The following is a 24,113-nucleotide window of genomic DNA, read 5'->3' as shown; positions in this document are numbered from 1 at the left end:
GACTAAGAGATACTGCAGCATGGATCCATTTGGACTGACCATGACTAATTATGGTATTTATAATTAGATTTATGGTATCTGTGATTGGATCTGAATGAATTTAGATGCTTAGCTCGGCGAAGATGCTAAGGTTTAAACGAGAGAAATGTATGAAGATCTATACGAGTCTATATTCAGTGTCACATTGAGCATGTCCCATTGATTATGCTCACCGAAAGATATACAACACAACGGCAGCAAAAGCGAACCAATGAAACCAAGAAGGTGGAAGCTTCAAGGCACATGCGGGCCTTGCTCTTTCCCATTTGTAGTGCAGCTAAAACATGTCTCTTATATTAATTCTTCCCTTGTACACAGAAGGATGTTCCCTTATTATAGATTATTTCATGCGTGGAAGGAAGTTTAGATGATTATAATGAGGAAGATGACTACCTTTGTAAACTAATAGCAGCAACATTGGCACATTTCTAGAGAATTAATGTAGTGAATTAAAGGGATATCTTTTGCAATGATACCCCTTTAATTCTTATCATCACAACGCAAAACAATATTTATCTCTTAAAGGCTTGCACTAGCATATCAAGGAATTAATTGATAGGGTAGGAAAAGAGATATCCCTTAATTGATCATTATACCTTGGTTTCAACTAAGATCTAAATAAAATACGGGGACTGCTTGACCTTCGGAAGTAGTTCATACAATCTAGTGAGGAAAATAAGCAGTTGATACAGGAGAAAGTTTGGATTTTTTTTTTTTTTTTTGATTAATAAGCTCTCTTAGTAGATCTTTAGCGTTTTCCATATAGAGTCGTTGGAAAACAAATTAAGAGGCACAATAATTTGCTCTCATTATTAAAAGAGAGAAGATGTGGTGGAGCTCCCACTGCTCCCAGTCTCAGGCCTCATCTCCCTGCTTCTCAAGATTCTCAGCATCCACGCCACAATAAGAATCCAGCTGACACTTCACCTTCATGCCCTCCTCCGAGACGCAGTAGTGCACATACTTGTTGTAGAGGAAGGGCCTGAAGAGAGATGGGTGCTCCTCATCGACCAGCTCCGGCGGCGCCTGGATCACCACTTCATCCTTCGGAATTGAGAATATGATGGCCGAGTATCTCGTTGTGTCTCCACCCACCACGATGCGATGCAACGGCGAATACACTCGGCCGTTGGTCCATGCCTAGCTCAAAATTTAACAGACAGCAACGGTAAGTAATCATGCCTTTTTTTAATTATTATTATTCTTTTTTCGCCTTACCATAACGAATTATTCCCTGTTATTGTAACACTTTGGATTGGTTTTCCTAGCTAGTAAAGCCATCATTAATGTTTCTTTTCCTCTTGCTAAAAGATGGTATAATACATGATTAAGCTGTTCAAATGACTACGGTTCATGTCTTTACATGGGGTAGAAACTAAGTTAATTTCCTTTAATTTGGACTGAGATTTCGTGATAGGTTATGCACCATGCCATGTTAAACTCTCTAAGAAAATATAAAATATATAAATAAATCTATCTCATGATTTCAACATGGTAATTAGGGCAGCGATCCTGAGTTCGAATTCTGTCTTCGCTTTAATTCTATTATTAAAATTTTCGCATGCTAAACTGATCCATTAAAAAAAAATTCGGCTCCGTGAGAAGAAATGTACAAAAATATAAAATATATAAATAAATTTATCTTATTTTTAGGACAAGTGGTGATTTCATCGGACAAGATCCACATGGCCGCAATATCCTACTTTAATGGCTCGTAATTCAGGATCTCTGTGTGCGTCGAGGGAAGTCGATTAAGGCATTTTATTTTTTAACAACAGCAACGGCGAAAGCTGGTTTTTAGAAGCAGAGAAAGAAATGCATCATACCCTGAAGGCATCCCCGGCGATGACGATGAAGGATGCCGGCGAGGGAGTGGCCGGAATCCACTCCCCATCCTTTGTCTCTATCTCAAGTCCATCCACTTGGTTCTGGCACACGATGGCTAGCGTGTTCTTGTCCCTGTGAGGAACCAAACCCAGCTTCTTCTCCTCCTCTCCCTGAGGCGCCCCGTACTCCGAGACCCTAAGCAGAAACCTCGTGGACTCCGTCTGAGCCACGCAGTACTTCTCCACCCCAAGACTCTCCAATACCATCCTCCGGACCGTCTCCTCCAGCTCCATCACTTGCTCTGAGAACGACTGCACCGTCTCACTAGCCAAATACGTACACCGAAAGGAAATCAACTATCCATCCATCTATATGACTTAGTGCACTTCTTTTTTTTTTCTGCTTAGGATGGTCTATCTGAATCTAGTCTACTGGTAACTGAGAAAAAGGAAAGAAAAACATAGGCATATATATATATATATATATATATATATGGGTGCAATGTACTGTACCAAAAGGTGGAGTTTCCACTGGGCCACATGAGGCTGGTGAAGCTCTGGGCGCCGTAGGAAAACGGTGCGTCCATGATGGCCAGGCTCTCATAAGAGAGGTAGGGAATCTGGCTGAGGTAGCCGTGGAAGGGCTTGTCGCAGATGTTTTGTAGCTTGGTCTCAAGAGGAAGGGCGAAGAGTTCCTTCATGGCAGTGCCAAAGAGGGAGTCACGGAGCTCGGAGGAGATCCGCGGGTAGACAGCCTCAAAGCAACCGTCGGACTCCATGGCTTGCATCACGCGAGCTCGAACTGCAGCCCAGCTACGCGTTCCTGGGTTGGAAGAATTGACATCGGAGAAGTCGATCTTGGAGAGACGGCGTTCGCTTGCTGCCGTTTCTGCGCCCATCTTTCTTTCCTTCGGTCTTGTTCTGAGTCTTATCTCTCTCGTGTTCTATCTGAATCAATTTAAGTCAACTTCCGGTGAAATGAACAGAATTCAAGCTGGAGCAGGTAGGTGGTTGCGCAATAGATTGAATGGATTTGCACGATGCCAAATTTTTTTAATCTTAAATGCAAAGGAACCGATTTTTTTACATCTACCATGCCATAAAATATTATTGGGTCACATCATGTCTCCTCCTCACATGATCGCTTTGAGACATATCACGCTGCGGCCTGCCACTAAAAACAACTCGGAAATGAAACTTTTTGATTCGCGTGTCCTCGGATTTTGTTTTTTATCTCCATTTCCCACCTAACCTACCCTCGGGAGGCCGATTCCATTAGAATCGGACCTCACTCCTCTGGTCCAGGTGACGAAGGTGATAGATATCATTCTGCAAGTGTTTTTTTTTTTGTCGTTACACAAAGAAAAAGACAATTAAAAAAACTAATTGTAATTAGGCATGTTTTATAACGAAAGCAGCTATGATGGAATGATTAAACTTAATGAATTATAACTCATACCTTAACTCGCTAAATCCATCTTGAATTGAACTTTGAAATGTTTGTAATGTGATCTGCAGCCGCTATCAAACGAGATTTTCTCTGATCTCGATAGAGATTAGCGAGAGATCTTCTGGAAAGAGAGTTCCTAATAGATATATTAGAGAAGGGGTCTGACAGGCTATTTATAGCCCTCTCCAGAGACCAAACGACGTGATTAGTTACACCCGTGAAGAGTCACCCTCCATCAAGGCAATCTTTCACTGCCGTACAATAATCTTAATGCCCTTGTGATTATCAGAATTTACAAGTGATACTTGTCAAGATGTGGATTCTAATTAAACGGGATCAGAGTTTAATTAAACGGGATCCAACTGGCTATGGATGCATCAGGGTCAAGATCAGTCTTATCATCAATTAGTCTTATCAGGAAGAAAAAAGAAAAGAAACAAGAAGAAGCTTCAGGAAGAAGAAGAAAAGAAAAAGAAGAAAAAAAAAAGAAGAAAAAAATATAAATAAATAATATATATATATATATATATATAAAAAATAAAATAAGCAAATAAAATAATAATTAAGAGAGACCCACGTTCAGGGTGTATCTTCTCTCTGCTTAATATTAGGCTTTAGCTCAAATTATTGGTTGGAACTTGACAGCCAATTTCGGAGTTTTAATTTAATGAATAATAAATAATACATTTTGAAATGTTTGATAGATACAGAAAAATTGTCGGACGAAATTAGGATTTTGGACCGAGGCAAGCGACCCGAACCAATCTTATGGTTTTAAATACATGAAATTATTTGAATATAAAATTATATACTACTAATTATGTTTCTCAAAAATTAGAATCAAGCTTATGTTAGCAAATGTTGCATGATTTTGACTAAATAACATCCTTCATGAGTGCTATACGGCGCACCTAAATTATGATGATGTAAAAAATTGCATGAAAATGATATTTGTAGCATAATTACACATAAAAATACCATTATTTATTTTTCCAACCTATTTATGATATATGGTTCATGAAAAGTATGATATGATTTATGAACTCTCAGATTGCTATGTATAATCCCGCCAGCGAGTAACAGTAGCTCAGCATATGACTCCCACCAGTAGATAATAGTAACTCGGTATTAGGGATGGCAATCGGATCGGGTCGGATATAAACGAGTTGGGTTAAATGCAAGTCGGATCAGAAAATCATAAACTTGAACTCGACCTGTTTATTAAACAGGTCAGGAATTATAACATGTACCTGTCATGTTTAATAAATAGGCAATCCGACCTGATCCGTTTACCTGTTTAATAAACAAGTAATCTGTTTGTCCAACCCGACCCGACCTGTTTAACCTGTTTAGCCCAACCCATCCTGATCCGACCTATTTAACCTATTTGCCCAACCCGATCTGTTTAACATGTTTAGTCCAAACCAGTCTAATCCGACCTATTTAACATACCCTCTAAAGCACACTTTCAAACAAAACTAAAATTTTTATCGGGAAAGAAAGGACAAAAAAATTAGACATCGACTACATCAAACGCATCAATCAAAACATGACCAAAACCAGAGATTTCGAAAAAACCATCAACATCATGACCATTCCATTCCCAATCCAACGCCCAACTTTTCCTCGCTAACAGTCTCATCAAGCACTCATGAAGATGAATAACGATATAAAAATATTTCAAACATTAAACAAAAAGAGAAACCCACTTGTTGTTGCTGTTGTCTTTGTCATCGAAATCCATTCCTCTGCTTTGGATGGCTTCCAAGACCGAAGGCTTCGTATCAATTAGAGAACAAAAAAATAAAAGTAAATTGCAATTGTTTGTGCATGCAAACTTGGTTATCAGATGATGGTGGATGCTCTCCAACCTCCTCCACCTCCACAACTACCTCAACCCCACCTCCTCCCTCCTCTCTGACTGCTTCCCTCCTCCCTCGTCCTTCTCCGCCGTCGCTGCCGCCTTCGCCTCCTCCTCCTCCTCAACCGTCCCTCTCCTCTTCTTCGCCATCACCTCTGTCCTCTCTTACGCCTCCTCCTCCCTCCGCCGGTGCCACAAATGCCGTCGTGGCCGTTCCTCCTCCGACGACGAGGAGGATGAGGACGACGCAAGTTCCTCCTCTTCTTCTCCTCCTTCCCCTCCTCGCCCCTGCCGATCTCCCTTGTCCTCCTCCTTCGCCGCCTTCTTCTCTCTTCTGAACTCGGACCGCATCTAGTCCATGGACCCAGCCACCCGCAATGCTCGATGGCACTCCCTCTATGGCCTCTCCTACCCTCTCTTCTCGACGAACTTCGGCCCCTCCCCCTCCCCGTCGACCATGCCCTCGCCGTTGCCCTCTCCTGCCACTCTCGCAGCCTCTCCTCCCCTGCCCTCAAACCCTAGATCTTTGAGGAGGAAAGTGCTCATTCACCGGGGGAAATCCTAATCCTAATCACCGGGTAAACGATTATCTGATCCAACCCGACCCATATATTAAATGGTTAAACGGGTTAGACATCTAAAATGTATTAGACCCAATTAATAAACAGGTTAAACGAGTCAACCTGTTTACGATCCAAACCTGTTTACGCCAAATCCAAACCTATTTATGGCAGGTCGAACACGAATCGAGTTGGCGGGTTGGGTTATATTTTGCCACCTCTACTCGGCATACGACCCCCGCCAGTGGGTAATAGTAACTAGGCATTTGACCTTGCCAACAGATGATAGTAGTCGGTAAAAGCCTTGCCATGGGAATAAGAGTGGCCATAGCTGCACTACCATCTGACAATACAGATTTCAAAGCATGGAATAATGACAATTTTATGATGCATAACTATATTTATGAACCTGGATGATTGAACATGTATTACTTTATGACTAGTTTTAAGTATATCATTTATGAAATGCTTTATTTTGCTATAACTGTTGTATTCTTTAAATGATGCATTACCATATAAATTATTGTAATTGATCCAATAAGATAGACATGGCCACTTACTGAGCCGCGTAGCTCATATATCTCCTATTGTTTTTTTTTTCTTTCAGATATATAGAATGTTAGGAGCAGAGAGCCTGAAGATTTTTTAGATGAAAAATTCATTTTGGATCTACAAATTTAGAGCTCCATTTTGAAAAAAAATATATTTTATAAATGAAATGAAACTTTGTTTATAAATATTTTATAAATGAAATGAAACTTTCCTGCTATTCTTCCCTTTTCCAATACAGGCATTAATGTTACACAAGTTAGTAGATGAATCTCCATCTTGAAAAAGAATAGCAGGAAAGACCAAGCAAGCACAGCAAAACTGTGGAGGGACTCAGAAAGATTTTGCTACACAATTTTCTGAGAAACTTCAAATTAAACTGAATGCACAGCAAAACCAAATAGAGAATGGGTGCTGCAACAAAACCAGACGCATTCTTTGAAGCCCTTTGCAGTAATGGCAGTAAGCTTCAGACCTTGGCAATCATTCAAACAAAAGAATATAAGCATTCTAAAAATTAGCAACCACATATGCTCAAGGTAGTTATTCAAATATCTGATCAGGAAGGTATAACTCTATTTTTTGCTGGTGATCACTGATTCAAGGACTACAGATTTCCCTATGACTTTATGATTGTGCGCGCAATCTTTTTTCGAATGACATATAAACACACAATCAAACAACCACCACCAAGTGATAGATTGAAACATGGCAGATTCTAAGAACAAAACAAATGGATCAGGAGCAATCACCACTCCTTAAACTCTGCAGCAGCTCTAAATAACCATGATCATCGGGAGAAATGTACCTGAAGAAAGGAAAGTTAAGAGGTTAAGAGAGGAAATATTAAGCCAAAGGCTGTTGGTTGAATTCTACAATGTGCGTTTACACAAGCTTATCTTGTAATACATGCATTAGTTTTTGTGCTATAGAATCATATTTTACTTCTTTTGGCAACTTGATGTATCATAGCTTGAAAACATGAAATACAAACTGTGGAATCGCTCAGAAATAAGTTAACAAGAGAGAATAGTTTAAGTACCCATGACGAAAGAGAAAATCAATAATTACAATGGAACAATTCGGCTTGAAGAATTCAGCCCTCTGAATAATATTTGCAACATGAGCTGCAGGAACTAATCTGAAGCTATCTACTTCTCCATCTGCAAAAGTAATTTTAAGATAGAGTGATTAAATCTACGTAAGCATGTGCACAGCACTTAATAAGGTAATTAAACAGACCCAGATAACATGTGAACAAACAAAAGCAGAAAGCAGAAGTCATGAATTCTGCTGCTACGGAGTGTGTTGAGGTGGATGCATTGTCAATAAAAGAATCAATGGAGATTGGAAATATAGGATTTTCTTGCTTGGAAATTAATGGATTAGATACCTGTGAAGAGGAGGACGCTAATATGTATTGACAAGATGGTCTGAAAATAAGTTGTACCTGACCTGGTCCTGACTTGATATCAAGTAGTTTAGGAATAAAATTTCTAAATATGAGGGTTAGAAAGATGATAGTTTTATAAGCGTAGACTTTTTAGTTGAGGGCAAAGGTTAGCACAATGTTCAGGTTATTCCATTGTGACCTCAAGATCATGGATTCAAAATATGGAAGTAGCCTCTCCGCATGTGGGTAAGGCTGTGGACATTTGACCCTCCCCAGACCCCACAACGGTAGGAGCCTCATGCACTAAGCCACCCTTTTTCTTAGACTTTTCAGTTAAGAAAACATGCCTCTCTCTCTCTCTCTCTCTCTCTCTAAACCTATCAAAGGGTTAATGTCAGATTAAAGTTTGTCATGAACCACTGATTCCTTCAAGAGTAAAAAGAAATAAAATTTAAGGGAAAAGTTGTCTCCCTTTCCATGATGGTTTCATCATCATTATTAAAATGCATAAGAATCTTGGCACCAACTAAAGTCTTCTTAGCCAATGAGGAGAAAATTAATTAGAGAAATCTTTTTTTCTTTGGCAGTGAAAAGAAAATTGCGACCAAAATAGGTAAAAACATTGGCTAGGTTTTTCTTTCGAAATGCCAAAACTATTTCACTCCTTGTAGAATAACAAAATACAAGCAGAAGAGTACACTCATATCACAACTATTTTCTTACATTATTCTCATTTTTTATTTTTTTGAAAGAAAAGAGGGGAACTCCTACATTATTCTAAATTCAACCAAGGAAGGAGAAAAAATCTCAAGTTTTTATTTTTCATATTTTACAATTAATTGTTTTCCTTTATTTCATCCGCTTGGCAACGAAGAGATTCTTAGGCTGTGTCTGGATGCTGGTTAGCAGGTAAGAGAGAGTTATTTGTTGAACTAGCCAAATACTATCCAAAAAGTGGTAGATAACTTTATTCAGTCAAAGGCTCAAAAAGGTATTTAACTAGATAATTTTATTTCAGGGGAGGGGGAGGATGAAATAAAGTTAACCATCCAGAGTTCTCTCTCCTTATTTCGTAACATTTTCTACAACTTTATCCCACCATCCCACTAAATACGATAGCACCAACAAAATAGCAAATAACTTTATTCGCTGGTTTGCAGCTTAGAGGTTGGGTGCACATGGCTAAATCTATTTACAGGGTGGTTAGCTTTTTGACATTTGAACATGGTCTTAGAGTCATTATATTTCATGAAGTTTTGATCGAAAGACCATGTAAGGAGAACTACCACCCAAGTAAGAATCATTCTATAGGACAACTTGATCATTACAGATTTTAGAATATGCAGCATGCTTAAATGTTGCAGTAAAATATTGGTTCATGAATGTTCATACACAATAAAAGCCAATTCCTTGAGGTTTTTCTAATCTGTAAAACCATTTTCCCACATTCCAGATATATGTGATGATCCCAGGGTTGCAGTCTGATAAATTGAATCCAAACTGAAATTGACATGAAACTTATCTAATTAAACAGTACCGGTCAGGTCATGTTTGAATAAAAATTTAGACCTTCATACTGCTATGACTTAGTTTTGCAATGGAAAACCCAAAAAAAGGCTAAACCTAAATCAAATAAAAACACCTCATCTAATTTGGAAAAAGAAAAATTCACACGAACATTTAAAGAAAGACCAAAGTTTTCAGATGGAGTCGGTCTAGTCCCAAAGTTCTTGATTCTTTATCCTGGTATAGCACATCTAAATCCTGTCTAAACCCAAGTCAACTCATTTGTGATCATAGATACAACAAAGAAATTTATTGAAGAAAAAAAAATTGCAAATCATGGGAGAATAGTCGAGGCTCAATTGATGAATTCTTTCTAAATTTAGTCATGTAGAAAAGCTTTAGAAATTACAAGTTCACTCATCAATCATACAATAATATATTGGTAACTATATCTTTCAGGTGTCCAGTAATTTCCAAGAACTTAATTCATCAATAGGAGTTTAGAAGTTTGTACCAGCTAACACAAAATGGAGGCCACCCTAATATAGGTTTAATCTAAACTACAATAAAAGCTACCAACATCCAATTTTGGGGAATAACTAGGATATGGAAAAAATTTCCATTGGCAAAATTTGTGCATTCAAAAGACTCACCTTCATTCTTGGGAACAAATCCTGCAGGGAGTTTTAGATCATAGCAGAAAAGAACATCCCTTTTGTACTTGTACTCGTCAATGTCAACGTAAGAGATTGCTCCAACTGAGATGGCACTGCACAAGTATTACATTTCTGCATGAGTAGTGTTAAAAATTCAGATATTCCTAACAATGAAAACAAAAACGTACAGCAAAAAAGGCTGAAGTTACTTTGAAGAACAAAAAGGAACTAAGCTTGATATAGTCAATGTCTTTCTCTTAAATGCAAATGGCTAACTAGGCAATGTAAAAATTTTCTGATTCCAGCATTTGAGAAGTATATCATGCATAAGCAATCACACATCAGTAACACGAGAGAAAAACCAGCCAGTAATCTTCTATAATGGATGCATCCACGTGGGCATAAAATGAGAGCAGCTTTGGTAGAACTACTCCTCAGCAGATATCCACATAAAAAGTTTGCAAGTCCAGGTTTAGGCATTAGATTTCAAGTAACCGCCAAGAAATAACCTGATTAAAAGCTTCCCGGCAAACACAGATTTATTTGTCTAGGAGCTTAGTAAGACAAATTTAGTTTGGATTATCAAATGTATGGCAATGACATGACAGAGGACAACATAGATGAACACAGGTGCAAGCCAGAACAATTAGAATGGTTACCATAGTTTTAAGTATAGCAAATTACAGGAGTTATAGATTTATAGTAGCCATTAGTGCACAGCAAAACTGAGAAATAAAAAAAAATGTGCAATGGAACAAACCATTCAAGTAGACACCCCAATTCCTATCAAAGATCATAAATAATTTTTTTATGGAGTTAAATAAAAGAAATATTTAGTTAAAGGACTTGTTAAGAAGTTAGGATAAAGAGTACAGAACAAAAGCGATTAAAGAGGAATGCCCTCAGAAGGCAATTTTTCCTATCAATCAAATAATGAGCTTGTCCAGGTTGCAGAACTAAGGTTAATTAGGCAATTCGATAGTACTCGTACCATCACAACCACAAGGGGCCAGCCCCCACTAGTGGATATACCAAGAGTAGCATGGTTCACATGACTCGGGTTAAGAAAAGGCAGAGAAACATTAGGCCCCTCAAGCAGCGGGGAATGGCAAAAATCAGGAATGACGAAATTGCCAATGGTGGAAGAGGGAGCAGGCAATGATTAAAAACTGTTGCAGCGAAGGTGCTCGGAGAACCATATAAAGCACAAGCAGTCATAGGTAAACAAATTCTATATCCATAAACCTCAACAAGGTATAGGTGAAGTCCAGACAATATACTGGAATAAGTGATGAAAAGAGTTAGATATTGTAACATTCATAATAAAAAGGCTAACTCTTTCACAGGTGCAAAAGCAGTCAAAGTGCTAAAGCAAACATATCTGCACAGCCAAGGTTTTGCTCCATACTAAATGACTAAGTTGACAATTGGGCAATTCATTAAGCCTTGAGTTTCACAGATCAAAAGAGAAGGAATATTTACCAAAGAGATGGATCAAGGAGCACATCTCAATGAAGCAACATCTATCAAAGTCCACAAAAGCAGCCTCTTTATAATAAGAAGAATCAAAATAACTGTGCGGTTACCATCCATAGATTGATGGATAGATGCATGCTCTTAGAAATCGTAAAGGCCCCAAACATGATAGATGGAAAAAAATGTCAAAAGCATTGAAATAGGAAGAAATGGTGCAAAAAACCATCCCAAGTAAATTCTTAACAAACAACTAAGCAGCAAGCTGAGTCATGACAGGCACATAAAGAGTTACATGATGAAATGTGCTTGTATCAAATAGAGGCAGGAAGAAATGGGGAAGATGTAAAGTTTGATGGTGATTGGAAGAATTTGATGAATATAATTGAGAAACTTAGTTTCCAATTATGAATCAAATAAAGGCTAAAGAAGTTTTACGTGCACCAGGACTAAAAAAAATAGTAACAAACCAACATGATTGGATGAGAAACTTCTCTGAGGTGAAATCATCGTTAGATAAGCATGCTGACAATGCTTTTTCTGGTAAGCTATTGCCTCCATTATCAACTGCCTGTGTAAAGACAAAAGTAGTAGATTTGTTCTTGTTCACATAACTAATACTTTGGAACACAAAACATGGTTAACAGGAAGCCTATAGGAGGCATCAGAAAAGAAGCACCTAAGAATGGATAACTTGGAAGAGAGGAAAAGAAAATTGAATCTACTGTCATTGAGCAGATTTACGGCAGCCTCGGTGCAATTAAGAAGGATAAATAAGTGGCAAAAGTAAAGAAAAACTAATATTTCTTCACTTCCAGAAATAAAAGACCCAGTAACACAAAACTATAAACATCATATGTAACAACAAAAAGAAACAATTACTACTAGCCCAGAAAACTTAATAATCTCAAAATTAACTTGTTCAATTCTTTCTCCATTGCACTTAACTTTATTCAACCATTTTAAAACAAAATGTAATATATATTTGAAACTCATGGAAGGTCACCATACTTATTGGAAATGGATCTTGGAATCCCTGCTTCCTCTTCACATTCCTTCATAAGATTCTCTTTACAGGTGATCCCATGTGGCTAAATTTGCAAAAAAGTTGAAAAGGATAACACATGTCAAATCAAATTTATCCATAAGTTACATATGTTCTGCATTAATAAAGAACAAAAGCTCTTGCAAGTAGCTTGATGATAGAAGTTAGACTAGTAATTGAGGCTAACCTACCTTAAGTGGGTGGATAACTACTAATAGATGGTGAGCACTTTCAAAATTTACACTAAAAGATAGATATAAGTACAAACATTTAATTAAAGATAGGGAGTTGAGGATACTTGAACTGAAACTGCCCATGCAAACAATTCTCAGATCATGTTAAAGAAAATCGAAAAATAATACTACAGTAACACCAGAAGCAGAATGAGAATGTGTATAAAGGACAAATGTTAGGATTTCATGGTAATACAGTAAAAAATACAAAGAAGAAAACTAGTCAGCTGCTAATGTGTATATATGCATATAAATTACAAAGTAAACACCAATATGAACGAATAACTGCTAGTCACAATCTAAGAAATAATTAGCACTGGGGTGTATTAGTGAAAATTAGAATCAAGCATTTAAGAAAATGTATTTGAATCATCATAGATAACACATAAGTGGGACTAGTTTTATTTGACAGTCTCTCTTTCTCTTCACTGGCTCATCTCTTAGCATGCATTATCACAACTGTACCCCTACCTCCATTTATCATGATCCGCTAATGAGTTTTACAACAACAATGTCCTGGCAACAAGAGCTTGATGCTCCAAGGTAACACTAGTTGTTTCTTTTTATTCTCCTTACTCCTTTTGAGAATATGTAGTCAAGACCTAAACTTTCTTGACTGTGATACATCCTAATTAAGCTAAAATACAGTCACTTGAGATACAGGCAATTATTGACTACAGACCAGCATTACGATGTTGTGGCACAGAGCACAAAATTTTCATTCCAGAATTTCATATCTTAGTACTATGACTAAATGAACCCATGAACAGACAACCTATACAGGCTAATACAAACTCAGCATAAGTGCATGCATAAAGACAATCTGTATGCATAACTACAATAACTTTCCTGACTCACATATAGACAAAGTTTTGATATGAAAACAGTCCAAGTGATCAAGCATAACGCTCTGCATAAAGCAAGTTACAGATTAAAGCCCATTATCACAATTGCAAATACCAAGCAAAAATTCAACAATACAGAAAGAGATAATACAATGATATCAATAACAAGAACACATAACATCAAGATAGCTATACCAATGATACCCTGTCCAGAACAATAATCAATACAATATAGAAATCATTACAGCCGAAAGTTTTCATTCTATTATATCAACATTCTGATAAGAGTGATGCAGAAATTCTACTACAACTAAAAGTCTTCATTCTATTATATCATAATTCATTCTGATAAGTGTGATGCATAAAAATGGTCTTCAAAAAATCTTGGAGGGTAATCCAAATAATGGCAAGAAGTTGTCATTAGATATTGTAAAATAGTTGTTAGACAGCATATCAACATCTAAGGCCCCAGGACTTCGATATCCAAAAAGCACTTAAAAACAACAAAAACAGAACAAAGCTGAAACTAGATTGTGACAAAAACCCTTACTTTTCCCTCTGGTTGCATGATCTTGACAAACATATTAAAGCCCCAGCAGAAATTGAAAAGGCAGATCTACTGAATGCTTCAAAGAAGTATGTGTGTATGTATATATGTACTTGTGTTTGAGTATTGATTGCATACCAGGCCCCCAGCAACCAGATGATCAAGCATCCCAGGGAAGGTTGGCTTCATATCACTTCTCTTCCCTATCCAGAGAAATTGCTGCCCATCCCTCTCAACATAGCCATTCATATGAACACCATAAGCCTGTTAACCACAGAAATACAAAGACAACAGATAGATGAATTATTTTTTCATTAAAAAGTCTTTTTTAAAATAAAAAAAAGAAGGGTCAGCAAGACAAGCTTAACAGACATGAATAACAAGAACCCCATAGTATAGGAATTTAAAAAGGAAAAAAAAAAGGAAAGAAAAAAGAAAGAAGACCCTACTTATCCATGAAATTAAGTTGTGAAAGCATGAGAAAGGCCAGCAGGCACTGATATCAACAAGAATATTAATAAAGAGCAAATAAATTAACTAATAATGTAAAATGTCTACTCACAGATATGCAGCCTTACAGGAAATTACCTGAACTGCAAAACCAAAAGGACAATCAAAACTTATTAACCTTGTTATGAGAACTTTGACTTTTGAAGTTTGGGATAGTCAGACTCTTGATATGTTTTTATTACTTATGAGACATGAATCCCTCTAAAAATTACAACATATTTCAATCAAATCCCAATTCATAAGGTTCTCTTATGCAGAAATATATCAACATATGCATTTGTTCTTTTGAGGAGCTTTATAAATGCAATGACATGACAATGCATTAGTGTAAATACATACATCAATTAAAATAACTAACCTTTATACCAAAGTAAGGAGCAGCTGCACGTTCAAGAGAGAAGAATACAGGCATCCCAAATGATGATGTCACAGGGTACAGCTGGTTGGGATCAACATATAGAAACATCATTGAAGAAAGGCAACAATACATAAGTGACGTAGTAGATTTAAACATCTTTTGGTATAGAAAGGAATCATCATCATGAAAAGCCAACATATGGTTAAATAAAAAGGCAGAGCAGGCTATTAAATGCATTTGGACATCCATTTAGACTTCATTTTGGCAAACAGATGATGACCACAAGTTTCATTCCCTAGTGGATACAACATCTTACAATATGATTCAACTTGAAAAAAATGAAATTTGCCATGACAAAGGTTATGCCCTTCCTGATCTAGCATGGAAATTTGGAGGTTCATTTAAGGTAGATTATTAAAAAACCAACAGACCAGGTGAATGCATATTTCCTAAAATATAACAAAATATGACATGAAGTAACTGCTTCGAGAATAAAGCAAATTACAAAACGAACTCAGATAACAAATAAGTACCTCATTGCGTATACCTGGAATCAGTTTCCCTAGACAAGTGATGGCATCTCCAACTGCTCTTGTTTTGTCCTCTGGCTTCTTAAGTGATGAATGAAGAGTGACACGGTCACCAATATAACAGCCATTGTTGCCCGACACAATAGTGAAAACATCTTGAAACTTTCTTAGATGCTCAATGAAACTGAACCATGTTAAGAGCCAAGTCAGTAGAAGATAGTTATACTTTTTTGGATGGTAAGGACCTGTTAGGATGCCAGATTATTTTATCCAGCGATAAGATCTGCTCGCAGTCCCTTGAAGAATTCTGGAGTGAAAGATGACCACATGGAGGAGGTTATGATGATCATCAGTGGCCAACAGTGAGTCCCAAATCCGTCATTTTTGGATAATCAATTACCTTGAAAAGGTGCTTTAACTTATCCCTAAATTTTAGTGACAAGGGATTTGGCGGACTACTGGGAATCGTAAAAAGATTATAAACCAATTGTTTCTTCAGCTCCCGCAGGGTATGCGTTATTGCCAGATAGTTGAATCCAGCATCCAAAGAGACCCAAAGTTAATGCAATCTAGAGCGTTTATTATAAAAACTAGTATTATCGACTACCTTCAGGGGAAAAATGAAATACATTATTAGGTCAAACAATCACAATCACCTGGACGGGAACATTGCATGGCGTATATGTTTACATGAAAAACAAGTCGGATGATTCAACTAAAAATAGTGCCCCACCATAAATTTCATTTCAGAGTTCTACCGACCAATAATTTGTTAAGCATTTCCTCAGGATACTCATTTATTTAAACAGTTAGTTATGCCTAGCTGCGATCAGAGTGATTAAAGTTGCACAAGTATGCTTGAAAACCAATATAGTCAGCTTAAATTACAGCATACATGTAGTTGTAGTTAATATGTAGGCAACGGTTCGATCATCAAAAGCTATTCATAGAGATATATCATGCTGGAGTTCTAGAAAATAAGAATCATTCAATATCTTTCATCAAGCAAATATCGTTCTGCACAATTTTACTTATGTCCTTGCATAGAATGCAGTATATAAGAATGCCACTGTATGCAAAGTCAATAATGTCTTAGGGGTCCTTAAAAAAAACAGAACAATTGGTTTGATCCTCTTTTAAAACTAGAGTCATTTTTAAAGTGATACACTAGAGTTACCTGTTTGCTTCAAACAAATTTACATCCATAGTGGTCTGGGGTCGTAGATAAATCAAGAGATGTATCCGCACAAACATTTATTGCACAATGATGCCATCAAATGAGAAAAGCAAAAGCTACAGAAGGCAATTTCTGGGGCACAACAAACATAAATTCTAAAAGCTTCATAATTTAAGGTGTAATAGTTGAGAAGATACAAAAGCTTGCTACAAAATCTTAGAACGCCTCACAAATTATAGACAAGTATCCTAAAATGCCCTCAAGAACTTCTTTGTATGAGCATCCAACAATCCTAAATTATAAACTTCCATCATTTTATGAAAAAAAAAATGAAAGGTAGAAAAAGAAAAGAAGAATCACCAGAATCTTGAATTCTTACCCCCTATGTATGTAAAAATGAAAGGTGGAAAAAGAAAAGAAGAATCACCCAGAATCTTGAACTCTTACCCCCTATGTATGTATCCAACAATCTGATCCTCGACCACGAAGGGGACAAACTCCGATTGCTTTTCCTGCTTAAATTTCCAGCAGGAAAAAAACCCATATCAACGTGATTTTTTTTTCTTGATATGACGTGAATTAAAAATACATTAAATCGGAACTTTTTGAAGCTCAAAAGAAAACCAAATCAAATTTCTTCCAGTCAGTGAACCCTAAACCCTGAATCCCAAGAAACCAATAAGAGATCAACCAATGGAAGAAACAACCCCATGTGTGAGTGATGGAGGACCTACGGATCCACGATTGCATGCCCGAACTTTCTCGAAGTAGCCTCGGAGATCCGAAGGGTCGTCGTCTTCTTGATTGCCCTCGCCGACTCGAAGAACGTCGTCCCAGCCGAATCTTCCGCTCGACACTACCGAGGAGAGTCTCTTCGGGTTGGAGATCGAGGGTTTCTGAGCTCGGATTCGGTGGTGGGCGAAGCGGGGGAGAGGGGAGCTCCGGGGAGCGACGATGGCGGCCGGGAAGAGATAGCACGCCATGAGAGACAAGAGAAAGCACGGAGACCGTCTTCTTGGGAACAGAGGGGATGCGAAAGAAGGAGTCGGAGAGGACTCATAGGAGGGGAAGAGCGACAGCGGGCAGACCGAGGGGAGGCGAAATGTGGCCGTTATATATATAAAAGAATATACATAAAAGAAAACAGACGCATAAGAGGTTATGCGGGCGCCCGACTCTTAACCGTACGAAGACTACAGTACGTACGCAGAGGAACGTTTGCCGGCTTCATGCTCGAGGCTTGCTCCTTTGCAAGAAAACACGCACATACCAGTATTATGCTTCCCCCCCCCCCCCCCCCCCCCCCCCCCCCCCCCCCCCTTCTTTTTTACTAAACTGATAGCCTATACCCATTTAGTTTGAACACATCCACTCGTATTGGAAGAAAAAATATACCAAAATTTTAAAAAAAATATAGAAGCATAATCCATCTATACAATACTATCAAAGTGACCTGCCACATAATACACTATCTGGTTCGCTGCTCTATTCGCCTTTTGGTATACATCTATGATGGAGAAAGAAAGACACTTTTCAGTTAGGGTCCAAATATCCATCAGTAAAAGATAACTCTTTACTATCTAATTTTATCTAGCTATCCATCTAGTCATTGTTGCGAAGTTGTCTTCTAAGAGGATATAATTAGCTTTTAGAATCAATATCACATACCAAAGTCCTTCACAAGCTCCTCTTAATTTAGCCACTAGAACAATGATATTAAACAGATGCATACTACCAACGACCACTAACTCAAAATATGGTTATCTAATAACAAAACCTGTCCCTCCTCTAATGCCACCATCAACCATACTACCAATCGAAATTAACTTTGAGAAAGCTCGAGGATAAGAGCTCCCAAGTGATATACACCATTCAAGAAAACAGCGACTGCTGAGATGGAGTCATAGGTGTCCCTAGTTGTTAAGGATTCTCTAACAATGTACAATTCGATGACTTCATTAGCTTGCACAAGGGTTATTTCTAGCACAAATCATGGAACGTAATACAATTTTCAAATATACGACTATTTCGAGTAAGCCAAATATTATAAGCACTATATGCCACTCGAATGCATAAAGACCTTCTGTTGGCACTGTTTCTATTGACTTTTAGTAGAGCAAGAAAGGCCGGGGATGGATCAATAATAAAAGTGGTAGGCATACTTGTCAAAGTCCACGCTCGCTTGGCTTTTATGAATAGAACATGAGAAGTCATTTCCTCCTCATTGGGGCAACAATCACATTCAGAATATATATTCAACCCACTTCCACACAACACTTCTCGACATGAAAGCCAATCCCACACCAATTTTCACTGGAAGAGTGCCACTCTCGGGTGGACTCTATATTTCCAAACCCATGCACTGCCCATCCTTTTACCCGACGTATCTACCTTATAGAGGTTCCTATAAGGCATATCGTGATGAGGAATAGCAATTGACAGCATTTGCTCGCCAGACAATCACCAAAATGGCGGGACATGAGAGAAGCATTCCAACATTTTTTCTATGGGATGAAAAAGGTTATAAACCTTCATGTTCTATAATGGTTCTTCGTTCACCATCGTCAGCGACAATGCAAATGGGATATCCCACACCAATTTTCATTAGAAGAGTGCCACTCTTGGGTGGACTCTATATTTCCAAACCCATGCACTGTCCATCTTCTTGCCGGCGCATCTTGTACCTTATAGAGGTCCCTATTTGACATATCATGGTGAGGAATAGCAATCGGCAGAATTTGCTCGCCAGAAAATCACCAAAAATGTGGGACATGAGAGAAGCATTCCAACATTTTTTTCTATGGGATGAAAAGGTTATAAACCTTCATATTCTATAATGGTTCTTGGTTCACCATCGTCAACCGGATATCTAACATCCAAGTATCATTCAAAACATTTATTATTTGTTCACCATGGATGACTTCCTATGTTATGTTCCTCAAAAAAGGATGACTTCACGTTACTTTGCAAACAACTTTTATGTAGCCGCTTGACCGTTTCAATCATCTAGGTTGGGGAATTCTCAATTCTACACCTTCATCTTACCATCTAATATATATTGCAATCTCGCTTTATATTGCGAATGCAATACTGATGATCTAAATCGTTTCCTCGAAGTTGATAGCATCATACTCCCATATCTTCTTCTTTCCTCTTCTCTATCCACAAATACAATATCTCTAACGGTCTAACCCCAATATCCACTTCCTCCATGTCCACCAATTTGACCCTACAAAGCCTGTTACTAGAGATCTTAGTTGTGTTCTCTAGTTCTCCTTCTCCTTTCTTAGAATTGCATTAACTACAAAGATGACAAACAGACAAAAGCTAATATCATCCCTTTTTCAGAGTGGTATGCTAGTAACAACCATAGGGGGATCTAGGTGTTAAATCAATATTAGTGATCCCCATATTTATGACCATGGTCAATAAATCTTCATTTTCACGATCCTCTATCCCATTCCCTCAATTATCAATGGATAATAAGCCACACATAGCGAAGCTCAAGGTGGCTCGAGCAGTGTGAAAATTTCTGAATCTATCTTAAGCCAAGTCTAGTTTACTCATATCTTCATCATTTATGCTTCTATTGTTGTTTATTCATGTGCAACCTGATTGCTTTGGATTGGCTTTACATGTGTGCGTATTATTTCTGAAACACCTATGCTATGTTAGAAAATAATATTTTTGAATTTTAATGTATTCTTCCTCGATAGATTATATCTATTGACATCTCAGACAAACATAAAATAGTATCTATTTTTTTCAAGGCTACGGTCTCTTTCTTGTGAGTTCAAAAAAATGGTAATATGGTCCACTAATAAATGCTTTTATTTTCTCAAAAAGAATTTAACATATTATCTCTTTTACTTTATCTGTTACCAATTTTAAATGGACTTGATTTGTATAGGTCTCCAATTATGAACCAATTAAAGCATTCTAAACCAATTAAAGTATTCTAAGTCGATTAACATTTAAATTTTAAATTTTAAAATGATTAAATTATTATTATTATTATTTTGGTACAACGGCGGCTTACATTTTACGAGTGTGAATGTGACCAGCAAAATCAAAACACAAAAGGCTACCCAGGGACTCCGACACCGACTAATGGGCCGACCAAATGAAACCGCCAGAGTGCTGAGCTGCATAAAAGGCAACCTAGTCAGTGACCCCGTTTGCCTCCTTGTAGACGTGTGTGGCCTGGTGGAATATACACTTCTCCTCAACCGCGCTTCTCCGGCTCCTCCTCAACCACGCTTCTCCGGCTCCGGATCTACTCAATCAGTGTGGTCGAGTCTCCTTCGAGGAGGATTCTGTCTGCACTCAGCACCTGCCTCGCATAAACGATATCCTCCCATGCAGCTCTATTGGCGGAGGCCTGAGGGGCCGAGTCAACATTGGCAGAGGCCTGAGGGGCCGAGTCAATGTTGGCGGAGGCCTGAAGGGCCGAGTCAGTCCTGCCGCCTGCCAACGTGGATGCACTGGAGGAGTAGGGTGGGTTATACTACTAGGGGGTCCCTGAACCCAGTGGCGAGGTACTGTCGGAGTCCGGAGTCGGGTGAGGCTTGGTCGGAGTCGACTCGTGGCGCTATGGACCCCGCGCTAGTTTAAGGAAATAAAGTTGTGCCTTCACTAACACCTGCGGGTTTTGGTGTAATGGTAGTGCTTGATCCTGACAATTGGTATCAGAACCATAGGTCTCGAGTTCGAAACCCAAGCATCACGTTGGGGGGGGATTGTTAGCGGAGGCTTGAGGGGCCGAGTCAATGTTGGCGGAGGCCTGAGGGGCCGAGTCAACATTGGCGGAGGCCTGAAGGGCCGAGTCAGTCCTGCCGCCTGCCAACATGGATGCGCTGGAGGAGTAGGATGGGTTATACCACTAGGAGATCCCTGAACCCACTGGCGAGGCCCTGTTGGAGTCCGGAGTCGACTCGTGGTGCTATGGACCACTACGCTAGTTTAAGAAAATAAAGTTGCGCCTTCACTAACACCTGTGGATTTTGGTGTAATAGTAGCGCTTGATCCTGACAAGCTCTAAGCTCAGCATCCGTGATAGACATGTCGAAAATCTGTCATCCTCCTGCCACCACTAGCTTGGCATCATAATATCTAATAATAAAACCTACACCTCTGTGGGTCCCTCCCTCGCCAATACTGCCATCGAAGTTTATCTTGAGGTAGCCAAGGGGTGGAGGCACTCAGGAAACAAGCATAGTCTTGGACGCTGTAATAGCAAAATGAGTGCCCCAGGTTTCTCTAGTTACCTCAGCAGGCGAAGCAGCACTGATGTCAAGAAACTCCGCCACGTGTAGAAGAGCTCTGTCTGCCACCATCCTCGGGTGGGAGCTACCATCCTTGAAGACCCAGGTGTTCCTGTCCAACCAGCTGTGGTAAGCCAAGTAAGCCGCCCGCGTCCCCCTCTCCTCATCTCCCGGACCACGCATTGAGGATTTCAGAAAGTTCAGAAAATTCCCAATTGTCGCCCACATCTGTCGATGGTTGGGGAAGGCGCTTCCCCAAATCTGGCTAGCTCGCGGGCACTCAATAAGGGCATGTTAAATGGTCCCTTCCACATTCGGACACACCGCACATGCTGATGGGATCTAGACACCCCTCCTCACTAGCACGCTTTTAGGCAAATACCCCCTCACCACCTTCAAATTATTTGTGGAATGATTGAGTATTTCCTTAATTGATTTTGATGAGCTCAAAGCATTTGAGTATGTTTTATATTGTTTTGATGAATTCAATCTAGTATTTCAGGTGAATCTTTATTAATTTCTGTCTAAGTGCCTTGAGCTTTAGTTCAGAGTCGTTTGGTTAAGTATTAAACTATGTCTGAACCAAAGTCTGCATCACGAGTCGACTTCTGGACTCTGCGAGTCGACTCCGACATGCTTGCAAGTTTCTAGCACAACCTCGAGTCGACTCCGGGACTCTGCGAGTCGACTCCGACTGAGAACAGACAGAAAGATAGAACGATGGAGTTTTGACCCTGAGAGCGAGTCGACTCCAAAAGGTTGCGAGTCGACTCCGGTGCTTGGCGAGTCGACTCTAAGGAGAAGCTGACAAAAAGGTAGAATGTTAGTATTTGAGATCCTGTCAGTGAGCCAACTCGCGAAGACTATGAGTCGTCTTCCATATCAGCCGAGTCGACTCCCAGTTTGTCCGAGTCGACTCCCAGAGGAAAGCAGTCTGAAAGGCAGAGAATCAGTTTCGGAGATCCTGTGAACGAGTCAACTTCAGGTGTTCCAGAGTCATCTCCCAAGTCATCCGAGTCGACTCCTAGTTTGGCCGAGTCGACTCGTGAGAGAAATACAGAAATTTGGACTTCTGGAACCCTGAGAACAAGCTGACTCCTAAGTGTCCGAGTCGTCTTCAGCTGTTGGCGAGTCGACTCCAGGACAAGGCATGCACTTTAATTCAAATTTAGAATAGTGGCCGAGTCGTCTCCAGTATAGCGCGAGTCGACTCCAGATTGCGCGAGTCAACTCCAATCCCAACGGATACATTGTCAGATTGTGCAGATGGGTCAGAATGGCTCTAATCTCCTCTCTAACGGCTATTTTTCAAAGGGGATCACTTAAATAGCCAGGGTAAACAGTAGTAGACAAGAAAAGAGTTATTCCACTTGAACATTAAAGGTTTTCAACCACCAAAAGCATCTCAAGAGTGAATCCAAGCAAAAGAAGGGAGAAGTGCATTCAACTCAAATAAAAAAGGCTTCATTCGCATTCAAAGCTCTACCGACTGTTCCCCATCCTCCGGCTCATTCAAGAGGAGACTTAGAAATCGAGAAGCCCTACTTCAACAACTCAAATCTGTTTGAGGGCTTCTAACTCCTCTTTGTTTATATTGCCCTAAATCAGCTTTTTAGAAGCTTTATTGTTGTAAACTTAAAATCTTACTTTACTTCTTGGTTCAATCAAGGGATTGAATCAAGGCAAGTTAGGTTTGTTGGTGAGCCAAGGTTAAAACCAACGGTGTAAGGTTGTAGTTGGTGAACCGGAAAAAATTAACTGGGTTTGATTGTAACCCTGAGAAAACAATCGTTTGGTTCTAGTCAATGAGTCTGTCAAAACCGACCGAGTTCGTTGTGATCTCGTGAAAACAACAAGTTTATTTGTGAGCTTGCATAACAACCGATTGTAATCTTAGGGATTATAGTGAACTTCCAAGTGCGGCTTGGGGAGTGGACGTATGAGCAAGTGTTGGTTCCGAACCACTATAAACCTCTCTGTGTTTGTATTAATCTTTGTCTCCTTCTCTCTCTTCATTCATTGCATCTAGTGATCTAACTAATCCACTTGCAATAGATTTAGTTAATCACTCACTTTATTTTTAATTAGTTAATAATTAATTAAAACCCAATTCATCCTCCCTCTTGGGTTGTCTTCTTAGGCAACAAGTGGTATCAGAGCAGGTGCTCTTATATTGATTGGTGTTCCAATTCTCAAAAGAAGTAAAAGATTTAAATGGCAACCCCTTTTGGATCTTTTCTTAGTGAGGGGCAATCCACCAATAGGCCTCCATTGTTCAATGGAGCTAACTA

General features: G+C 39.0%; 2 protein-coding genes across 6 annotated transcripts; both read right to left on the bottom strand.

Moving 5' to 3' along the window:
* Positions 1-722: 722 nt before the first annotated feature.
* On the bottom strand, positions 723-2,899 carry LOC103709429 (putative 2-oxoglutarate-dependent dioxygenase AOP1). The gene is made up of 3 exons (XM_008794752.6): positions 2,379-2,899; positions 1,866-2,190; positions 723-1,179 (listed from the first exon to the last, which is right to left on the bottom strand). Exons 1-3 carry the CDS (start codon positions 2,762-2,764, stop codon positions 895-897), a joined length of 996 nt encoding a protein of 331 aa, XP_008792974.3. The 5' UTR covers positions 2,765-2,899; the 3' UTR covers positions 723-894.
* Positions 2,900-6,816: 3,917 nt separating this feature from the next.
* Positions 6,817-17,662, bottom strand: LOC103709428 (nudix hydrolase 20, chloroplastic-like). Of its 5 annotated transcripts, none has more exons than XM_088711752.2 (9): positions 17,293-17,662; positions 17,006-17,070; positions 15,347-15,565; positions 14,852-14,936; positions 14,122-14,247; positions 12,325-12,404; positions 9,838-9,953; positions 7,328-7,448; positions 6,817-7,093 (listed from the first exon to the last, which is right to left on the bottom strand). In XM_088711752.2, exons 1-9 carry the CDS (start codon positions 17,539-17,541, stop codon positions 7,024-7,026), a joined length of 1,131 nt encoding a protein of 376 aa, XP_088567878.1. In that variant the 5' UTR covers positions 17,542-17,662; the 3' UTR covers positions 6,817-7,023. The 5 variants fall into 5 exon arrangements, with proteins under 5 accessions (XP_088567878.1, XP_008792971.1, XP_008792972.1 ...); XM_008794749.4 differs by having other exon boundaries at positions 14,852-14,932; positions 15,385-15,565; XM_008794750.5 differs by having other exon boundaries at positions 7,357-7,448; positions 14,852-14,932; positions 15,385-15,565.
* Between the last annotated feature and the right edge of the window lie 6,451 nt (positions 17,663-24,113).

This window comes from Phoenix dactylifera, chromosome 1, assembly GCF_051530095.1.
Source record: "Phoenix dactylifera cultivar Ajwa chromosome 1, Ajwa_hap1_PhDact_Kaust_v1.1, whole genome shotgun sequence".
NCBI lineage: Eukaryota > Viridiplantae > Streptophyta > Magnoliopsida > Arecales > Arecaceae > Phoenix > Phoenix dactylifera.
Note: the sequence above shows the minus strand (reverse complement) of the source record. Positions and strands in the feature narration are given on the sequence as shown.